Here is a 19,895-nt window from a genome sequence, read left to right on the forward strand (position 1 = left end):
TATTTTTTTTTTGTTTTTTTTCCTTCCTCTTTTTTTTTTTTTTTTTTTTTTTTTTTTACTTTGATATTTTTAATTCTCTAACCTAACATTAGACTGTATCGGTTAAATGCGACGCACGAGCTTAGTTTTTTTTTTACTGAGCGAACAAGAATGAGAAAGAATACGAAATGTAGAAGTGTATTAGTTACAAGCGAAAAAGAGAAAAAAAAAAATAAATAAAGTAAAATAAAGTAAAATAAAGAAATGATAAAGAATACACACACATATACACGTTATATAAACATATATAAACGAATACACGAATCTGTGTACACACGGACACGTGAAACGATTCTTTTTTTTTTTTTCTTGTAAGATCGAGCGTTCTCGATTGGTTCAGTTCTTCTTAGACAAAATGGAAAAAAAAAAAAAAAAGAAAATGAAAAAAAAAAAAAGGTCTCGAAGAAAAGGTCTCGAATATTTTTTTTAGTTGTTAGGCTCACCAATCACACTTCATCTTTCCTTTTTCTCGATTTTTTCGGCGCTACGATTTCCCCCCTTCCCTCTTTTTTTTTTTTTTTTTTTTTGATTTTCCTCTCATCTCACATCCTCTCACCGTTTCGAGTTTCTCTTCTCTATTCTAATTCTATCCTCTATTTCTAATTTTATTATTATTATAATTATCGTTATTATTCGCTTAAGATATACTTATTGTATTATCTTATATTGCTTATAACTTCTCTTATAGTCATGCTATTCTCACTTTGTCTGTCTTTCTCATTTCTCTCTATCCTCTTCTCTCTCTCTGTCTCTCTCTCTGTTTCTATTTCTCTCTCTGTCTCTCTCTCTCTCTTTCTCTTTCTCTTTCTCTCATATTCTCTTGCTATCTTAATATACGTGCATCGTATATTTCTTACTCTTATCACTATTACTTTTATTATATCGTCTTTACTATTACGATTATATAAAGTACTACTATTATTGCGGCTGTATGGACTATTCTTATTACTATGACTTATATTATATCTATCACTACATCTACTACTATAACTACTACTATACTGCTACTACTCACTGTAACTATTATTATTACTATCTATTGCTATTACTATTACTATCTATTACTATTATATATTGCATCTATCACTTATAACTATTACTATTACTATAACTACTATACTATATCTATCACTATTGCTATTAACACTACATACTATCATCTACGACTATTATTATAACTATCTATTACTTCTATCTATTACTATTACCACTACTATCCATTACTACTACTACTACGATAAAAAACTATACTATACTACTATAATTTCATACTTATATTATCTCTATTGCTACTATTACTATCATTACATCTATCTATCATCTATGACTATTATTATTAATTATATTTATTATTAATTAACTACTGTAATTGCCACTACATATTATTACTATTGCTGTATCTATCTATCGTCTATGATTACTGTTACTATACTATCTATCACTATTGCTACTACTACTACTACTACTACTACTACTACTACATCTATCACTATAACTATTGCTATTATTACTACTATAACTATATCTTATACTTTATCTATCTATCTACTGTTACTACTATTAGTAGCGCTTTATTATCTTCGTCTGTGGTATAACCACCCCTTAACATTTTCGTCGAAAAAAATTTACTTCGAGTACGCAAATTAAATATTCTCGTATCGACCTCAAATTCTCAAAAACGTTCTCGAAAACGTTGTTTTAATTTTTTACGTGATCAATCCGAATAAAAAAAGAAAAAAGATTTTTACGAAAAATTTACGTCGCTTCGAGAACGTGATCCCTCACCCCGCCACAAAAATATTGGAAAATTTCGAAAAAGCTGTTTGAATTAATTTTCGTATATAAAAGTTAAAAGTTTAATCGAAACGAATTAAAATAGAAAAATTTTTGCCAAATAATATCTTCGATCGAAAGGAAAAAAAATAATTTTTTCAAAGAAGTCAATTTTTCGCGATTGAAACCCTTTGCCATCCCCAAGTTCAATTCCTCCCCATCAGTGGCCTCGAACGAGTATTACTTTCGAATAATACTTATCTGTAAAACCCCCCACCCCCTCTAGGAACATTTATATCGAAATATAGAGAGCGATAATTGAATGGAGGGAGGCAAAGGGGTGAGAATCGGTCGACCGAGCGAAGGGGTGGTTTTCTCGCAACTGATTCGGTGTTCCCTTGCCTGTTCGTCCCCCCCCCCTACTCCTCCTCCTTCCCTCCTTCCCCCTGTCACTGCTACTATTATCGATTGTAAGGAACCACCGTTTTTTTTTTCTCTCTTTTTTTTTTCTCTCACTTCCTGTTTCCCTCTCGATGATGGTACACGTTTATACAACGTGTATATTTACGCATTCTTAATTTTTAATTTTTTTGATTCTCGATCAATCGTTCAACCGTCAATCAGATTACAAGCAAGTTTCAGTTTCGACATTATTATTTTTCCACTCCTCCATTCACACCCACCCCTCCCCCCCTCCTCCCTATCCCATCATCCTAATCGTGATTTTCTCGTCTTGGAAAAAAAAAAATGCAAAAACGAGAACCCAGTAATCGAGTGAAGGAAGGGAAGTAAAGTCTCTATATGATAAAGAATATAAAAGGGGAAAAAAAATAAAAAAATAAAAAAGAGAGAGAAATACAAAGAAGAATTAAACGCGATAAAGAAATATATATATATATATATATATGCACGATGAGGAAATATGATTTACTAGCGAGCGGGTAATTTACGTATACAAAAATATAGCCGATTTGTCAAGAGAAAGAAAAAAAAAAAAAAAAAAAAAAAAAAAAGCAACAATGAATGAAAAGATAAATAAACCTGTCCGTTTTTTGTGTTCTTTCTGTGTATCCAGCTACTACCTTCTCCTTTTTTTTTTTTTTCTATACTCGAACTATTTTTTAACTTTTATTTCGAAGCGTGAGAGGCTTCTGTGAATTTCGTCTTTCCTTTCTTATCCTGTTATCACTCGTCTTGATAATTGGAGAATGAAAAAAATCGTATTCCTCGCGTGTTTATTCGAAAAATTTTGCTGAAAAATTGATCAATTATTAAACTCGAATTTTTGGTTTAAAAAAAAAAATTCCCACAATTTTTAATAAAGGTGTATATTATTTTTGCAGTAAAAAAAAATTTTTACTTCAAACATTTAACTCAACGAATAGGCGTTTTTTAAAGAAGCTTCTCACACGTTCGATCACTTTTCACTTCACTAATTGTCCATGCTAATTCTACTTCAATTTTTTTTCCTTTTTTTTTTTTTTTTTTAGATTGAACGTCACGAATGATCGATCGTTCGCGACGTTCCATTTCCGTATTTTTAACGGAATGAACGGAAGAAAGATGGCATCGAAACAACGGAAAATTTTTTTCCTCTTGCAATTTAAATTTATTTTATTTATTTATCGTCTCTCATTTAATGTTTTTTTCTCTCTAACAATAATCGTCTTTCTTCTAAAACCTTGACGACACGCTGTTCTATCTCTGTCTTTTCTGTCTTATCTTCAAGATCAGAGTTGGGCAATCTTATTTTTTTTTATTATCGGCAATTAGATAGTGGAAAAGTGGAATTGTATTATGCATTATGTTGTTGGTGTTGCTAAACAGGAAATGTTAATAGATTTGTTAGAAGTTAAGTGAATTTATACGAATAGATATGAATTATTTAAGTTTAATTTAAAATTGAAAAAAAAAAAAAAGAAATATCACTTAATCGGTAATTGTAAATGTTAAGATAATAATTCGTGATCGTAGATCTTGTTCCAATTTTTATTATTATTTAAGGATAATGAATAATTTGAATAATTATCTTGAGCATTCAATGCGTTAATGTAATTAAGTAATAATAATAATAGATAAGTTGGATAAGAAACTATAATTTAATCGATAATATTAAAGAATTAAATTATATAAAATTTAAATGTAATAATAATAATATTGAAGGATTAAAAGAATATTACGTAAATATAATTTAATAAAATAATAAAAAAATTAAAAATTATATAAATCTTTATTGGAAATATAAAGAAGATAATTCTGATCAATTCGGATACCGAGGTAAAAATTCTTGGACCAAAATGTTTAAATATCAACAAATCGAAGCAAGCTTCTTAGAAAAATATTTATTTATTTCCAAAACTTAAAAATTACATCGGGGAATATTTTAAATGAAAACTACGGAATTTTTTAAAACGTATAGATTTTCTCACAGAATAATTGAAATAGTAGACGATTTTTATTCTCCTAGAAAATAATTTCAGATTTAATTTATATCGTGATACCAATCACAAAACGTATCAAATTCAAACGAAATCCAATTAAACCAACAACTCGAAAAGCAGCACAAACAACAAACATGAAAAAAAAAAACAAGAAAAAAAAAAAGATAAAAAAAAACGAGGAGAAAAAAATCCGCTAAACTCTGTCTTCAAACAAACTAAAACTCATCGTTTTCCAAATCCAATCAAGCACTGCTCAGTTCTGCATCCGAATCTCTCTAACCCCCCCCCCACCCCGAAAATTCTTCTTCGGGATCGAGCAGCACAAGGCCACATTTTTCGAATGAATTCACCTCGAAGCAACTCGCAATTTGCGAGGTCTTGAATTTTTATGAAACTCCCTGAAGCTTTTTTTTTTTTTAAATGCCAAAAAAGAAAGGAGGGGAAAAAAAAAAAAAAAGAGAAAAATAAAGAAGAAGGCACAGGCCATACGTTTTTTAAACGAATTCGTTACGAGTCCGTTTGTACAAGTTTTGAAATGGCCAAAGGCAGAAAGGCTTTTTAAAAAAAAAAAAAAAAAAAAAAAAAAAAAAAAAAAAAAAAAAAAAAAGAAGAAGATATTTACGAATGGAAACGAAGACACGTGTGTCGTTTGTTCAAATTTCACCATTTAAGTATCTTTTTATTTGCTCGATATATGTTCCATCGCTAGTTAATTGTTTAATTAACACATTACGTGCAGTATTTATCTCGTAATCATTATTTTTATTTTATTCTAACTTATTTTTAAGGACTTAAGAATGATTTTAAGGATTTGGTAAACGATTGAAAGTGGATAATCGAGTCTCGTAGAAATTGGGGAACGGACTGACGAACACGTTTCGAAGACGAAGAGAAACGAATCGGTTGAGAGAATTCGGAATAAAATTCTTTTCTAAAATTTATCATAAAATAAAAATTATATTGTTACAGTTGAAAATTCCTATTCCGTTTTGTATACAATGTTAAACTTTACAGTTGTGAGAAAAAAAGTATAGCTTAAATAATTTGATTAATTATTATTTTTCGATATTGTTAATGGTAGCTGTATAAAAAAAAAAAGAAAGATTTCACTTAACAGTGTTTTATAATTTTCAATATACTTATATGTAGCTCTATCTGTATGCTGTAATACTCGATGTACATATACATGTATCTCGTTCCTTTTTTTTTTTTTTTTTTTTCTATTTTTCGAAAGTTTTCATTCTCCAGCATGAACTCTGTCGTGAAAAGAAAACGAGACGTAAAAATGAAGAAGAAAAAGAAGGGAGACTGCTTCATGGACTTCGTCGTTTCATCAGAATAATAATAATAATAATAATTTTTTCATTATTTATTTTAGAATAACAAAATTGAGTTGTTAATAGAAAGAAAAGTAAGATATTCGTGAATATATTGATTTTCCTTTTTTTTTATTTTAAGTATTTCTTATTCTTTTTTTTTTTTTATATATATATGCATATATTTTCAAACAATTTAATTATTATAGTTATATGGAATTGCGTTAAGAAATTTTCCACTCGAGCCTTTCAACTTTTTAGACAACCCTTCGCTTTTCTTTCCACTTTTCTCAACAGCGTGTTCGCGCCTTTTTTCTGTTTCCACTAACTTTTCTTCCAGCTCAAAAACCGATCATCGACCATTTCACTACTCTACTGCCTATCGTCGTCTTCCTCCTCTTCGTCAACTTATGAACGGCCTACTATCGCTACTACTGTCGGCACTTTATTTATAATTATTATGACAAAAAGGAATCATCCTTCGAAAAAAAATTTCCAATCTTTCCTTCACCTTCACCTATCGAAATCTTGGGACGAACAAAAGAAAATCGAATAAGATGTTTTAAAAATTGACTTGTTCGATACGATAGAATTTTTTTGAAGGCAGATTCCATTTTGCACAAATTCCTCTATTTTACTAATGCTGTTACTGTCACTCGAAGCTTCGACCTTCTCAGCACGTGAATATTCACTGGAGCATCTTTATTATTGCTGTCATTGATGATTCGTAATTACCTTCCATCGTTCCAATAAAAAAAAAAATATCAAAATTTCAATAATATCACACGAAAATAATTTCCACACGTTCATCACGATCAACTTCGTCGATAATGAAAAAAAATTTTAAAATAGGAGAAAAATTTCATCGATGTAATTAAAATTTTTTCCCCCAAACGTAGTCGATACATCATCTTTTAAAACGCATTTCGTTTCAAGACGATATCTCGATCCGTTCCGGAGATATAAATGGTTAAAAATTTCAACTTTAATTCGGATGGTAATGTAGGTCAACGACGTGACCTATATACTTGCCTGAAAGTGATTGACTCACTAGCAATACTAGCGATAAATGACTCGGCAAGTTTCATTGAGTATTGAGTTACCAGTCACGTGACTCGATCTTATAACTTAGTGAGCGCGAGGAAGAGATCCGAGTGTGGAAGTGAGAGAGCGATATATACGCTAGGCAGAAAAAATTACTATTCCCTTCGGACGATGATATCTCCGGAACCAGAAGTCGAATCGAAACGAAACAAACGGCATTTTAAAGGGGAGGCTTCCTTCTTCTGATTATATTTTTTAGAATCTTCTGCAATGTTTAACAAGAAATCATTTTTTTAATTCACTTTAATTAAGATTTCGATTACAATAATAAGGGATTTTATTATTATTCAGGTTTTAAAGTAATCTTATTCAATTTTATTTTGTTTGTAATTATGTTACTTGATTATAAACTTTCCATATAAATTGTATAATATTTTTAAATTCATAATTTTTGATTTAATTTTGATTTAAATATTAATTAATATTGTAGTTGTAGTAATTTGTTCACATATGTAAATATGATGTAATTAAAATTTATTGATGACGAAGAGCGATAGAAATAACACGTTTAATAATATTTAGAAACGAATATGAACGATGGAATGGGACTATCACGAATCAATAATGACAATCATTTCTCAATAAGATCTTTTGCATGATGCTGTCCTCTGTACACCATTATGCTAAATCATTCGAACAACATGTACAAACACGAACAAATAATTTATAATATGTATCTTATGAAAATTGTTCTGTTTCACTGTAATTGCGTTTCATTTTCAAAATATAATATAAATTTTTGTTTTTCACAAATCAGAAACAGGATGATTTGAACCAGATCAAATCAAAATACGTTCTCTTTCAAAGCAAGAACAAAAATTTCTTCATCGATGATCATCAATGATTAATTTAAATATAATCGCAAAAGAAGAAATGAAAAGAAAAAAAAAAAACGCACGATTTTAACGAGGCCTAAAAAAAAACATTCTAAAAGTATTTTTCCTATATAATTCCTCGACACGTTTCACATATCTTATTTAATAACTCGGCGAAAAAAAGGCGAAGGAAATTCACATTTTGATTTTCGCGTGAAAAATGGGGGTCTTGATCCGATTCTTTTTTCGGGTAAGCTTCGATTCAATCGAGGGTGCAGTGCATTGGTAAATTTCGACGCAAATTGATCGATTGCAAACGCGACGTGTGCTATCATATATCTTATCTGTGATAAGAGGAGGAACGTGCTATCGAAGAAATTTCTCGAAATTTTGAGCAGCGTTTGCAAGATGAAAAAAAAAAAAAGAAAAAATTTGATTCTACGTGGTTGAAATCGCGGGAAGTATTAATTAAGCGAAATACAGTAATATTGAATCTAGTGTCGTTAACGTTAATCGATAATATGATAATAATGATAGTACTAATTATAGATAATGTTTAACATAGGAGAATATAATTCGACGATAATTCCTTGTAAATGTGTATTAATAATATTAAAGAATCGTAGAGATATAGTATGTGATAATTAATTAATCTAACTTAATCTTGCTAAGTTAGTATCCTAAAAAAAGTAGTAGTCTCTCCCTTGTCTTTTCTTTTCTTTTCTTTTTTCTCTCTCTCTTGTTTCTGAAGATAAAAATATATTTCTTACATTAAGTTACATTTTTTCTAATAATTAAAATTAGAAAAAGAGAGTATTAATTAATAATTAACGGATTAATTAATTATTGCACTATAGTGTTTGTATTACATTATTCCTAATGAGTTAGAAAAGTATACTTTTCGGATTTTGGCCGAAATTTAACAATGCACTGTTTTTGAAAATATTGAATTACGACTGATTGCACAATTTTGCAACAATTTGTGAGAATAGAATAGTATCGACATTTTTCCCTATCTGAATTTTTCCTATTTTCTATCGATTTTCTTCCACGCTACGATGCATAAACTTTTTTGCAACATAAAAACATCAAACATCAAAGAAATTAAATTGAAAAAAGTGGTGAATGATGATGCAATGATTCAGTGAATTTTTAAAAATTATCGTCGTGTAATAAATTGATTCAAAGAATTGTATAAAAATTCTATTTATACAATTTTTTAAAACTTCTTATTTCCACACTCTTTCGTTTTCAAAATTGAAAAATTCTCTCCGTGTTGAATTACATTTTTTCTTTTTTCTTTTTTTTTTTGAACAAATAGATATCTCTAAGAAAGAAGTTCAAAATCAATTTTATCATCGTTTTTGCATCGTGGCTTCGAAGGAAAACTTCGAATAGTTCATTTTCTCGATCTAATTGCATGTTCCAGAAGAGAATTTTCTAGAAAAAAAAAAAAAAAAAAGTTTCTAATTTTTTTCGTAGAAAATATCCAACTGTGTGTATACAGAGAGCGAAAAATAACTCTAAAAAAAAAAAAAAATCTCGATAAAAGACTCGTATCTTTCCGAGAAAATGAAAGCTGTTAGCGTGAATGAGAGAACGAAGAAAGAGAGAATGATCGTTCTATTTCTATATCGAAAAAAAAAAAAAAAACTCGTCTCCTACGAGACGTGTACGTCTGAAACACTATAATATAGGGACATAAAAGTCAATTGCCCGTAATTTATCGTGTAACGTCGGATAACTGTCGCTGATACTAATTAGTCGACGATAAGATTATTCGATACTCGCAACAGTATTGTGTAGATATAAGATTAACGATGCTACGAGAGTCAATGCTGGATGTTCTTCGAGAAAAAAAAAAAGAAAAAAAAAAAAGAAAGAAAGTTTTTTCCGAAAAATATCACACGTCAATGAGAAATCATATACTACTATATTTGATACTTGGAATAATTATTCGGTCTATGGTGCATTTTAATTAACATTGATAAGTATTTGCAATTATTTATTTAGAAATTTTTTATTTGAAAAGAAAAATTCTTATTTCGTTCAAATTTTGAATGATTTGAGAGTGTAAAATTATATAATAATTTATAATTTCATTTATTTGGAGCAGAGACCAAATGAAGTAATAAAAATAAATATTGTGAAAGTTATATATGTATATATATATATATATAAATATTCAAATGCCAAACTGCTAATGTTATTATAGAAAAAATTAACAATAATTAACAAATCTATATTGCCAAACAATTTGTACAACCGTAATTTTATAAATTTTCATTTATTTTTATCTATTTATTTATTTTTTTTTTCTTTTTATTTTCCAATCCAGATTCATCTTCATTTTTGTGAAGACACGACTTAAATAATAATTCCAAGCATTAGAGGTAAAGGAAGAAGAGAAAAAGATATATAATAAACCTATACAATTTTTATTGGAAATATTACATTCAACCAGCACAGACGAAGAGCTGAATATACTCACATGGTGCATACACCAAATACACACTTACATGAGAAACACACGATACACACAGGAACATAGACATATATATATATATATATATATTATATGAGAATTAAGAAAAGAAAAAAAAAAAAAGATTAATAAGAAACGTTGTATAATGTTTTATCGTCGCTAAGAATAAATCGACGTAGTTTCGCGAATTATTAGCGTGTAATTAAAAGATTAAAAGAGGAACCGTATAAATATTTGTCGAGCCACTTCTCGTCCTGGAATTAATTAATTAACAAAACTCGATCATTATCATATATCTATAAATACTATAAAAATCTTTTTCATTCTTAAACGTCAACACAAACGTATATTTCCAAATGTGTTTCATTCTTTTTTATATTTTAAGAAAATGAATTTTATTGAAAATAAAATTTTAATATAATTTCGAAAATTATAAACAGCAATTATTAAAATGTTGAGAAAGAAAAATACTTTATCCTCGAACAATTTTAAAACTAAGCAAAGAATATATGAGAAAGTTTTAAACGTATGCAAAACACAACAAATGATATTTCACTCAAAACTTCGATGATCGATCGGGTGTATCGTGAGAAGGACGAAAAGTGGCTTAGTGTGAATTCTTTTGTTAACGTTTCAAGAGAATACCGCCCACGTTACTAAAAAAAAAAAAAAACAGTGAGAAAGAGAGGGAGAGAGAGATAGAGAGAGAAAGAGAGAGAGAAAGAGAGAGGTCGAAGAGGTTAGAGGAGCGTAAAACGATAGGGGTAGCTCTACAGTGAAAAGTTCGGGACCGAATAAAAGAAAAAAAAAAAAAAAAAATTAAAAGAAGAAGAAAAGGGGGAGAAGTTGTCGAAGCATCAATATATCAAACTGTCGAGTACGTTGTAAAATTAATTGAAAAGAAAAAAAAAATCTAGAGCTGTGCGGCAATGGAGGGGAGGACATTGAATAAAATGCTTCTCGATCCAACAGTATTTCTTTTATCCTCCGATCTCGTTCACTTGCCACGCTTTAAAAAAAGAAAAAAGAAAAAAAAAAAAGAATATAAACGAAAGGAAAATACTTCGAATACTTCGAATTCTGTCGACCTATTCGAATAAAAAATTATTATTGATAATCGTTTTGAATTTTAAATTTGCAAACAAAAAAATAAAATGTATCTATTATCTCTCAAAATTGAAATTAATCTCGATTAAAGTTTGTTCGGGAGAAAAAGAAATTGAATTCGTTTAAATGCAATTTGCAAGTAAAAATTATTTTTAATCGATTTTTTTCTTTTCTTTTTAACGAATAATATTACAAATGAATTTCTATTCAACATTGTAGAAAATGTTTAAAGTGTTTAAACTTAGATATAATATAATTTAACAAAGCTATTAAAACAAAGAAGAATAAGTATTACATATCAAGATTGAAAGATTATTTTTATAGCTTTGTTAAATTATTTATCACTTTTCTCTCGACACGAGAGAAATGGAAATATTCGAGAAAATTCGTTCCCTGATTATAAATAAACGATTCTCGATCGAACGAAAATATTCGACGTTCGATGGAATTCGAAGTAAAGGATAAAAAAAAAAAAAAAAAAGAAATAACAATAAATGAAAAAAGGAGAAAATTAGAGATATATAATTGAAGAGGGGTGGAAAGTGAAGGGTGAGGGAGGTGGTGTTTAAAAAAAAAAAAGAAAAAAAAAAAATCGCTAATCAGATTTAATCGCACGTGAACGTGCAGTTTTAGGACGAATATGTTATATATAAATATGAATATTATAAAAATATATATATATATAAAATATATATATTAATATTTAGATTTATATTATATGTATAAGGGGATGTTGACGTATATTGCGATAATGGTAACGGCGGGGTGCGAAAAACGAGTGACACAGGGGACATTCGCGTCATTTTATTACTATTATTATTATTATTATTATTATTATTATTATTCATTAACGTTATTACGATTATTAGTATGATAAGTTTATAATAAATTTTCCGTTAAATATTATTAATTATTATTATCTTCTTAATGTATATCGATTATATAGCGATCGAAAATTTTAATTAACCCTCGTTATTACTGAGGTTTTTTTTTATCATTAAACGCCACAAATTAATCAATCGATCATTGAGCATATGACGATGATCATTAATGGTTAAGAATTATAACTGGTTAAGACTTGGATAGAACCGAGAGGTTCATTAGGATCAAGATCTATCGATCGCGTTTAACGGTGTTTTTTCAGTATTAATCGAGGTTAGTGTGTTCCAGGGACGGAAATTCGGTTCAACCCTTTTACTCTTCATTTCACTTCATCTTTCGATACTTGATTAATGAGAAATTATTTTATTTGACAGAAATAAAAATATTTAAAAAAAAATTTCGTTTAAACAATTAACTCTCTGTAATTAAAATTCACGAATTAAGTTTATAAATATAATAACAATTAAAGATTTAATTCCGATATATATAACGAAATAAAAGAATTGATATATTGACAGATAATGAGAATAATTATAGAGGGTTAATTTTCAAAGGTAAATTCGAATATTGTGCATAATAAAAAAAAAGAAAAAGGAAAAAGGGTTGTCCCGAACGTTTCAAATAATCCCACCATATTTCCATTCCAATTTTTCATTCTCTTTTCACATCTGTTAAAAAAAAATTCTTAAATTTCCATCATTCCTCTTTTTGTTTTAATCCCTCTTCTTCTCTTCGAATCTGCACACAATCGAAGCTGCAAAATTATTACATACGTGTTACGTTAATAAGTTAAGAAATATTTATAATTGTCTAAGTCGATGTTTCATTGTTCTGTCTAATTTCCTTTTATTTTTTTTTTTTCGCAAATCTATCCATAAAAATTTCCACCACGCTATCCATATCTTCGGTATATGTAAATATAGGTTTTTATCGTAATAAGCTTCTCATGCGATTGATGACAAAGTATTGATATGTATCGTTAATTGACAAAATGGCCTTTCTACGATTTAAGTTTAAGTTTTCCCTTCATGATAACGAAACGGGACGAATACAATGAATTATTTGACAATGTGTGTTGACACGATTCAGACGTTTTTTTTTTTTTTCCTTTTTTTTCCTTTTTTTTTTTTTTTTTTTTTTTTTTTTTTTAATAAGCGTGACTTTTCTAAAGGAAAAATGACAAATAGCGGACGACGACGAAGAGGACGATGGAGATGTTAGAGTTAATTTTCGATCGATATTAATTATTGACATGAATTATATGCGTCGTGTATTCCTACGTTTCATTGTCCTACGGCAGCCGGCATTATTTTGTAAAGAAGAATAAAAATAAATTGACAAATGTACAAGAACCGCACGACTTTTCATTTTTTTTCTCTCACAAATCACTCTACTTGTCCATGTTTTTAAACATGGTATATTTTTCTTTAATCCAATAAAAATATCCCAATAAGAAAATCTTTTTTGGAATTTGTATAAATAATTAATTTCTTTTTACGTGTTATTTATTAACGAAATACAATATTTCAATCAAAATATAAACAATATAAAATTTCGTAATATAGAAATAAATTGTGGATTGAGAAATATTCAGATATATCCTCTCTATGAATCGTCTTGTTCTTTTTCGTTTTCTTTTTTTTCTTCATATTTTAATATAGCTCGGTCTGGAACAAGAAAAGAAGAAGAGGATAAAGTAAAGCTGAACGAAAATTTGAAAAATTTAAATCCTATTTAACTCTCGTGGATGAAAGTGTGATTAAATGTTGGTGACAAAATTTCATTCTTGAAAGATCATCGGTTCAGGAAGCGAAGAACGACCTTCACTGAGATACGTGATTACGCTCCAATCGAGATTTTTTTGGAGGAAAAAAATTAATTAGGATCGTTCTTATCTATAAGAAAAATTGTATAAAATAATTGGTTAAGATGAAAATTCTCTGAATTAATTTCTCAAAAAGTATATATTTAGAATGGACAAAATAAAATTGAAGATTGGAAAATTTAAAAAAAAATTACGAGTTTTCCAATTTTTAACCTCTTTAAAATATGATGAATTATTGAAAAAGTTGAAACTTATGGGAGGGAGAAAAAATATATATCAAATATTTTAACTTTTTAATTACCTTCGTTTATTGGTATATAAAAATGGAATGGATTAATCCGAAGATTTCCTTGAGAGATTTTAAACACGGATATCTTAGGTTCATTGACAATCGAAGGTTTAAACTGTAAATTCTCTTTCCTTCTTGCTCCATTATTAAACTCCATCTGAGATATATTGAAAGTAATTTTATTACGTTAAAAATAATCCATTTAAAAAAGAAAGAAACTTACAGATCCTTGCAATGCATAATCCTTCCCTAATCTATCTTCTTTCTGTTCCATCTGTTTCCTTTGATCACCAACTCCTTCGATATTTTGCATCTAACAGTGAAAATATATATACGTAATATAAATATTATCGAGTCGAATAAAGAAACTCAAAAAGATCTAATCTACATCGGTGTTGCCATTAATCTTACTGAATTGGTGAACAGTATCCGGAAACCGTGCGTTGCATCAGCGACGTACTCGACGGTCTGAATAACTCCTGCGTCATCGATGTAACTGTAAGCGCCTCGCGTTTCGCCGTTCGACGTTCTGATTTCCGACCTCGCCGAGTAAGGGCTACTGTAACCGAAACTGTCCTGGTACGTGAGAGCAGCTAGCTGAGCCAAACAGGAAGAAATGAAGCAGCAAGAGAAGAGAAGGATCTGTAAATAAGGGCACTGGTTAAATTTTGGATAATTTTACAAACAATAATGATCAATCGCTCGATTAAATTATTGTGTTAAAATTAATATCGTTAAATCTTAGCAATTTGAGTTACAAATTAAAAATCAACAATCGAGTATTTCGTTTCGTTCGGAGAATATTTTTTTAATCAATTGTTTGTTGTAGCTTCTAGTTATTGAAATAAAATTGTTGAGAGTTTTTTCACGAAAGGTGAAAAGATTAATATTAGAAAATGAATTGAATTTATTTAATGTATTTTGGATAAGCAAAATTCAATATCATCAGATTATCTTTAGATAATATATATATATTAAATTCTAATTTACAGTTTCCCTAGATTATAATTTTAAAATTCAAGGTAATCGATATTTACTTGTAAATTTCAAATGCCAATCTTATTCTATCTATATCATGTAACAACTGTTAAAGAACTGATGATATTTCCTAAAATCCATTTCATTTTACGAGCCACGAAGATCTAATAAAAATGAAAAGAGAACAACAAATCCCTACTCGATTCCACTGCTTCGATCACTCTCTAATCCTCGAGACGTTTGACAAACGCTCTTAAATCTAACCAAGGGACAAAGATCTTTCCAAATGCTTGAGAGACACTGCTCCATCCCCCGTGACACCAGACCATTCTCACCCATATCTATCTACGTCCACAGAGGCCTGAAGCAACCGAACGTTTCCATTCCATTCACCCACGCGACCACACTTATTTCTTACGTGCACGCTCTTCATGGTGATTCGATTCGATATCTTGTAAATTCCAGCCACGTATTGCCCACTTATATATAGAAAGCAAGGAGGGGTGTTAGCCTGATCGCGGAAACACGAGGATCAAAGGCGCGAGTACTGAAACTGGTCGAGTACGGGCCCAAGGACTCACTCGGTTGGAATCCGGCTCTGGAACATTTTCACTCCTGGAACTTTTTTCCTCCTCCTCGAAAACCTGAACACCCTGCCATATCCTAATATGTACGCCTCTTCAGGGCCGTCCTGGCGCAAACATCCGCCTGCGATCCAAGGAATCTTCTCACCGTCGCCATTTTCTATCGTCATAATCTATGAGCCAAGATATTTTTTCTCGTGCCACTACCTATACAGAGGAATGCACGTTGTGAAGAAGAATTTGAAAGACAGTTTAAAGGGAGAAGTGGTTTGTAGAAGAAGTTGAACGACTGGATTGGAATTCTGTTTGGGGACAACATATGTTTGAGGTTAGGGAATTTTTTGTGATGGCGTTGAATGGAGGTAATAGAGATTTTAGTAAAACTGGAATTTTCAGAGTGTTTTGAATTTTGTAGATTCTGTCTGTTTTGATGCAACCTTTTTTTATTATTATTTTCTGCTCTTATATATTACATCAGTGAAAGGCAGAGTCTGGCTAATAAAGATTCGTCGCTGATGTCTTCAAGAAAAAAATTAATAAAAGGTGTAATGGTTGAAACAATAATTTTTTGCTAAGAAAATTCAGAAAATTGCATCACGATTTAAATACATTTTTACAAATAATTATATTAATTATATAATAAATTATTTTATAGTAGGGTTTCCTAGTAATAAGTTCAACAACTATTAAAATTATAAAAGCTTAATTCGTAAAATTAATAAATTTTACGTAATCACGATTATAATTAATTTATTTCTTATTTTAAATATTATTTTATTAGGAAATTAATGTGCCATTATTGCATCTGTCTACGAATCTTCCGTTTTGTAATCATTTGTCAGGCTATTTGCATACGATCCTCGACCCAAATTCAATGCGATCGATTCTAAAATTGCCGCGATATTAATATGTATCAATTCCCTTAGACTACCGTGTCAAAGTGAAATTGAAGCTCGGACTTTTTTTCTCTTTTTTTTTCCTGTCAAACAAATCGTGAATTTATTACCAGTTGAAAGGTAAGATATTCTTCTGTCTGGTGATACAATTACCATTAATTTATTAGTTTCAGAGATATAAAAGATATATATATTATTTATCAATAACAACACGATAATTTCTTCAAAATTCACTTTATTTAAACCAGTCTACAATCATCGTTTCACTTCTACATGGCAGTATTTCAACAATTTTATCTTTTCGAAATCATAACATCACAAAATTAAAAGGATCACGGAAAAGGATAAGAAAGCAATGACGATTAATTTGCCCATTTTTTTTTCTGCTCTCGAATCTAATAATTAAACGATAAAACAGAAGCTGGCCAATCGAATCGTTGGAAGAAAAAAAAAAAGGTATACCTTCTTCGAGAGAACACCGAATATCGTGTGTTCCCCATCCCCATGTTCCCCTCGCTACGAGCAACTAATAAGTATCGACTAATTAATCACGAATGATCCTTCGTTTATTTTTAATTAACACGTTCACTGCGATGACCAAATCCTGGATAACCTACGATAATATTCTAACACGAATAATTTTCATACAAAAAGCTATTTCTACGTCGGAAAACTTTACACACACATTACATATATATATATATATATCATGAATCACTACTTGATATGGATTATTATGAAAGCTTCTCTTGCCTTTTCGAACGACAAAATTTCATGATTTCCTACTCCTAGTGTGAGTAACTCGAGCAGCAAGCGGTGAACGTGTCAGAAACGATACCGGTTCAATCAATAGACGAGGCGTCCATAGGCGAGCGCGGGGCCGGCAACAGCAAGCACGTCGGCAGACTTGGCTGCCTCGTTGGCCAGGTTCAGTTTCTCGTTCAGATGAGCGTTCGCGTGGGCTGCCTTCGCCACGGCCACTTCCTGGGTGTCTTGCACCCTTCCGTCAGGGCCGATGGGCGCAGCTGGCACCACGACAGCGTTGCTGGCCACTAGGGGCACCGCCACTGCCGGGGCAGCCGTCACTATAGTCCCCCCTGATCTGGCCGCCTCGTTGGCCAGGTTGATCCTCTCGTTGAACTGGGCCGCCGCGTGGGCCGCCTTCGCCGCCGCCACTTCCGGCGTGTCCTGCACCCTTCCGTCGGGGCCCACCGTTGCCGCCTGGATCACTGCTGGCGCCACTATTCCGTTCGTGACCAGAGGTACCAGCGGTCTAAAAGCGACTCTCACATTTTAATAAATCGATCCCTAACCTTAAACACTCCTAGACATTAATAAATTCGGATGATAATGATAGAAATTCGTGAAAGTCTTTCGCTCTGTCGAAGAAGAAAAGAAAAGAAAAAGGAAGGATGGTATGATGATAGTGATAGAAATTAGCGAAAGCCTTGAGTCTTTGAAAAGAAAAAGGAAGAAAGGAAATCACCTGTTGAGACCTGTGACCAGAGGTACCAGCGGTCTAAAAGCGACTCTCACATTTTAATAAATCGATCCCTAACCTTAAATCCTAGACATTAATAAATTCGGATGATGATGATAGAAATTCGTGAAAGTCTTTCGCTCTGTCGAAGAAGAAAAGAAAAGAAAAAGGAAGGATGGTATGATGATAGTGATAGAAATTAGCGAAAGCCTTGAGTCTTTGAAAAGAAAAGAAAAAGGAAGAAAGGAAATCACCTGTTGAGACCTGTGACCAGAGGTACCAGCGGTCTAAAAGCGACTCTCACACTTTAATAAATCGATCCCTAACCTTAAATCCTAGACATTAATAAATTCGGATGATAGAAATGATAGAAATTCGTGAAAGTCTTTCGCTCTGTCGAAGAAGAAAAGAAAAGAAAAAGGAAGGATGGTATGATGATAGTGATAGAAATTAGCGAAAGCCTTGAGTCTTTGAAAAGAAAAGAAAAAGGAAGAAAGGAAATCACCTGTTGAGACCTGTGACCAGAGGTACCAGCGGTCTAAAAGAGACTCTTATACTTTAATAAATCGATCCCTAACCTTAAATCCTAGACATTAATAAATTCGATGATAATGATAAAAATTCGTGAAAGTCTTTCGCTCTGTCGAAGAAGAAAAGAAAAGAAAAAGGAAGGATGGTATGATGATAGTGATAGAAATTAGCGAAAGCCTTGAGTCTTTGAAAAGAAAAGAAAAAGGAAGAAAGGAAATCATCTGTTGAGACCTGTGACCAGAGGTACCAGTGGTCTAAAAGCGAGTCTTATACTTTAATAAATCGATCCCTAACCTTAAATCCTAGAGATTAATAAATTCGGATGATGATGATAGAAATTCGTGAAAGTCTTTCGCTCTGTCGAAGAAGAAAAGAAAAGAAAAAGGAAGGATGGTATGATGATAGTGATAGAAATTAGCGAAAGCCTTGAGTCTTTGAAAAGAAAAAGGAAGGAAGAAAATCACCTGTTGAGATCCGCAGCGACGGACCTAGCCGCCTCGTTGGCCAAGTTGAGCCTCTCGTTCGCCTGGGCCGCTGCGTGAGCCGCCTTAGCCACGGCCACCTCGGGCGTGTCGACCACCCTTCCGTCAGGACCCAGAGGCGCGCCCGGCACCAAGACGCTCGGGGTTGCTACCAGCAGGGAGGGCTGTTTGAGGGTGACGGTCGCCTGAGATGGCGAGGGGCCACCGCCGCCCGACCTGGCCGCCTCGTCGGCCAGCTTCAATCTCTCGTTGAGATGGGCGGCCGCGTGTTCCGCCTTGGCCACGGCCACCTCCGGCGTGTCCAGCACCCGGCCGTCCGGCCCAACCGGCGCCGCCGGGGTCAGAGTGGCGATCAGGGGCCCGGACAAGATCCCCGGCTTGGCGGACGCCGCGGAGACGAGGCACGCCAACAGCAAACCAACGGCAACCGGCCCCATGATGATCGTTCTTCTAGAGACGTTCCTTTCAGGCTTCTCTCAGGCTTCCTTCCTGCCCGATTCTCTGACTCACTCAGGGATCGTGATCTCGAGAGGAGGATCGTTGCGAGAGGAGATGACTATGAGACGCGTCGTCGCTAGGACGGCTTTTATAGCCGTGCATACTCTGGTCGCTGTCCACGTCGCGCAACGTGGGATCACGTAACGCGGTGGGTAGATGGAACCAGGGCGGATTTTTCGCGACGGTGGCCTGGGCACCCGCGTTTCCGTTCTCCCCAAGGGGGCAAGGTAAGCAAGTGTTTGTAAAACGAGATGTAGACGGCCGGCTCTGCGGGTGTGGAGAAGCCGTGGAAAAATGGAGCTGCGCCACTACTGGGGGCTCTCCATTTTCGTGGCTCTCTCTCTCTCGCCGTGGAGTGGCGCGCGGGAAG

General features: G+C 32.3%; 2 protein-coding genes across 2 annotated transcripts; both read right to left on the bottom strand.

Moving 5' to 3' along the window:
* Nucleotides 1–13,475: 13,475 nt before the first annotated feature.
* On the bottom strand, nucleotides 13,476–15,808 carry LOC102655690. Its single transcript, XM_026442256.1, has 5 exons — nucleotides 15,636–15,808; nucleotides 14,488–14,755; nucleotides 14,300–14,389; nucleotides 14,089–14,233; nucleotides 13,476–13,629 (listed from the first exon to the last, which is right to left on the bottom strand). The coding sequence occupies exons 1-5, from the start codon at nucleotides 15,806–15,808 to the stop codon at nucleotides 13,568–13,570; spliced, it is 738 nt and encodes a 245-aa protein (XP_026298041.1). The 3' UTR covers nucleotides 13,476–13,567.
* A 944-nt stretch (nucleotides 15,809–16,752) lies between these two features.
* LOC725804 (cuticle protein 18.7) lies at nucleotides 16,753–19,595 on the bottom strand. The gene is made up of 2 exons (XM_006568268.3): nucleotides 19,010–19,595; nucleotides 16,753–17,807 (listed from the first exon to the last, which is right to left on the bottom strand). The coding sequence occupies exons 1-2, from the start codon at nucleotides 19,462–19,464 to the stop codon at nucleotides 17,381–17,383; spliced, it is 882 nt and encodes a 293-aa protein (XP_006568331.1). The 5' UTR covers nucleotides 19,465–19,595; the 3' UTR covers nucleotides 16,753–17,380.
* Nucleotides 19,596–19,895: the final 300 nt, after the last annotated feature.

This window comes from Apis mellifera, linkage group LG8, assembly GCF_003254395.2.
Source record: "Apis mellifera strain DH4 linkage group LG8, Amel_HAv3.1, whole genome shotgun sequence".
NCBI lineage: Eukaryota > Metazoa > Arthropoda > Insecta > Hymenoptera > Apidae > Apis > Apis mellifera.

Excerpts from the sequence above, each read along its gene's own strand:
- LOC102655690 (XM_026442256.1), bottom strand. The coding sequence starts at position 15,808 with ATGACGATAGAAAATGGCGACGGTGAGAAGATTCCTTGGATCGCAGGC. Across the intron at positions 14,756-15,635 it reads CAGAGCCGGATTCCAACCGA|AAATTATCCAAAATTTAACC; the intron begins GTGAGTCCTTGG and ends TTATTGTTTGTA. Across the intron at positions 14,390-14,487 it reads GGATACTGTTCACCAATTCA|ATGCAAAATATCGAAGGAGT; the intron begins GTAAGATTAATG and ends TTTCACTGTTAG.
- LOC725804 (XM_006568268.3), bottom strand. The coding sequence starts at position 19,464 with ATGGGGCCGGTTGCCGTTGGTTTGCTGTTGGCGTGCCTCGTCTCCGCG. Across the intron at positions 17,808-19,009 it reads GTCGCTGCGGATCTCAACAG|ACCGCTGGTACCTCTGGTCA; the intron begins GTGATTTTCTTC and ends AGTCGCTTTTAG.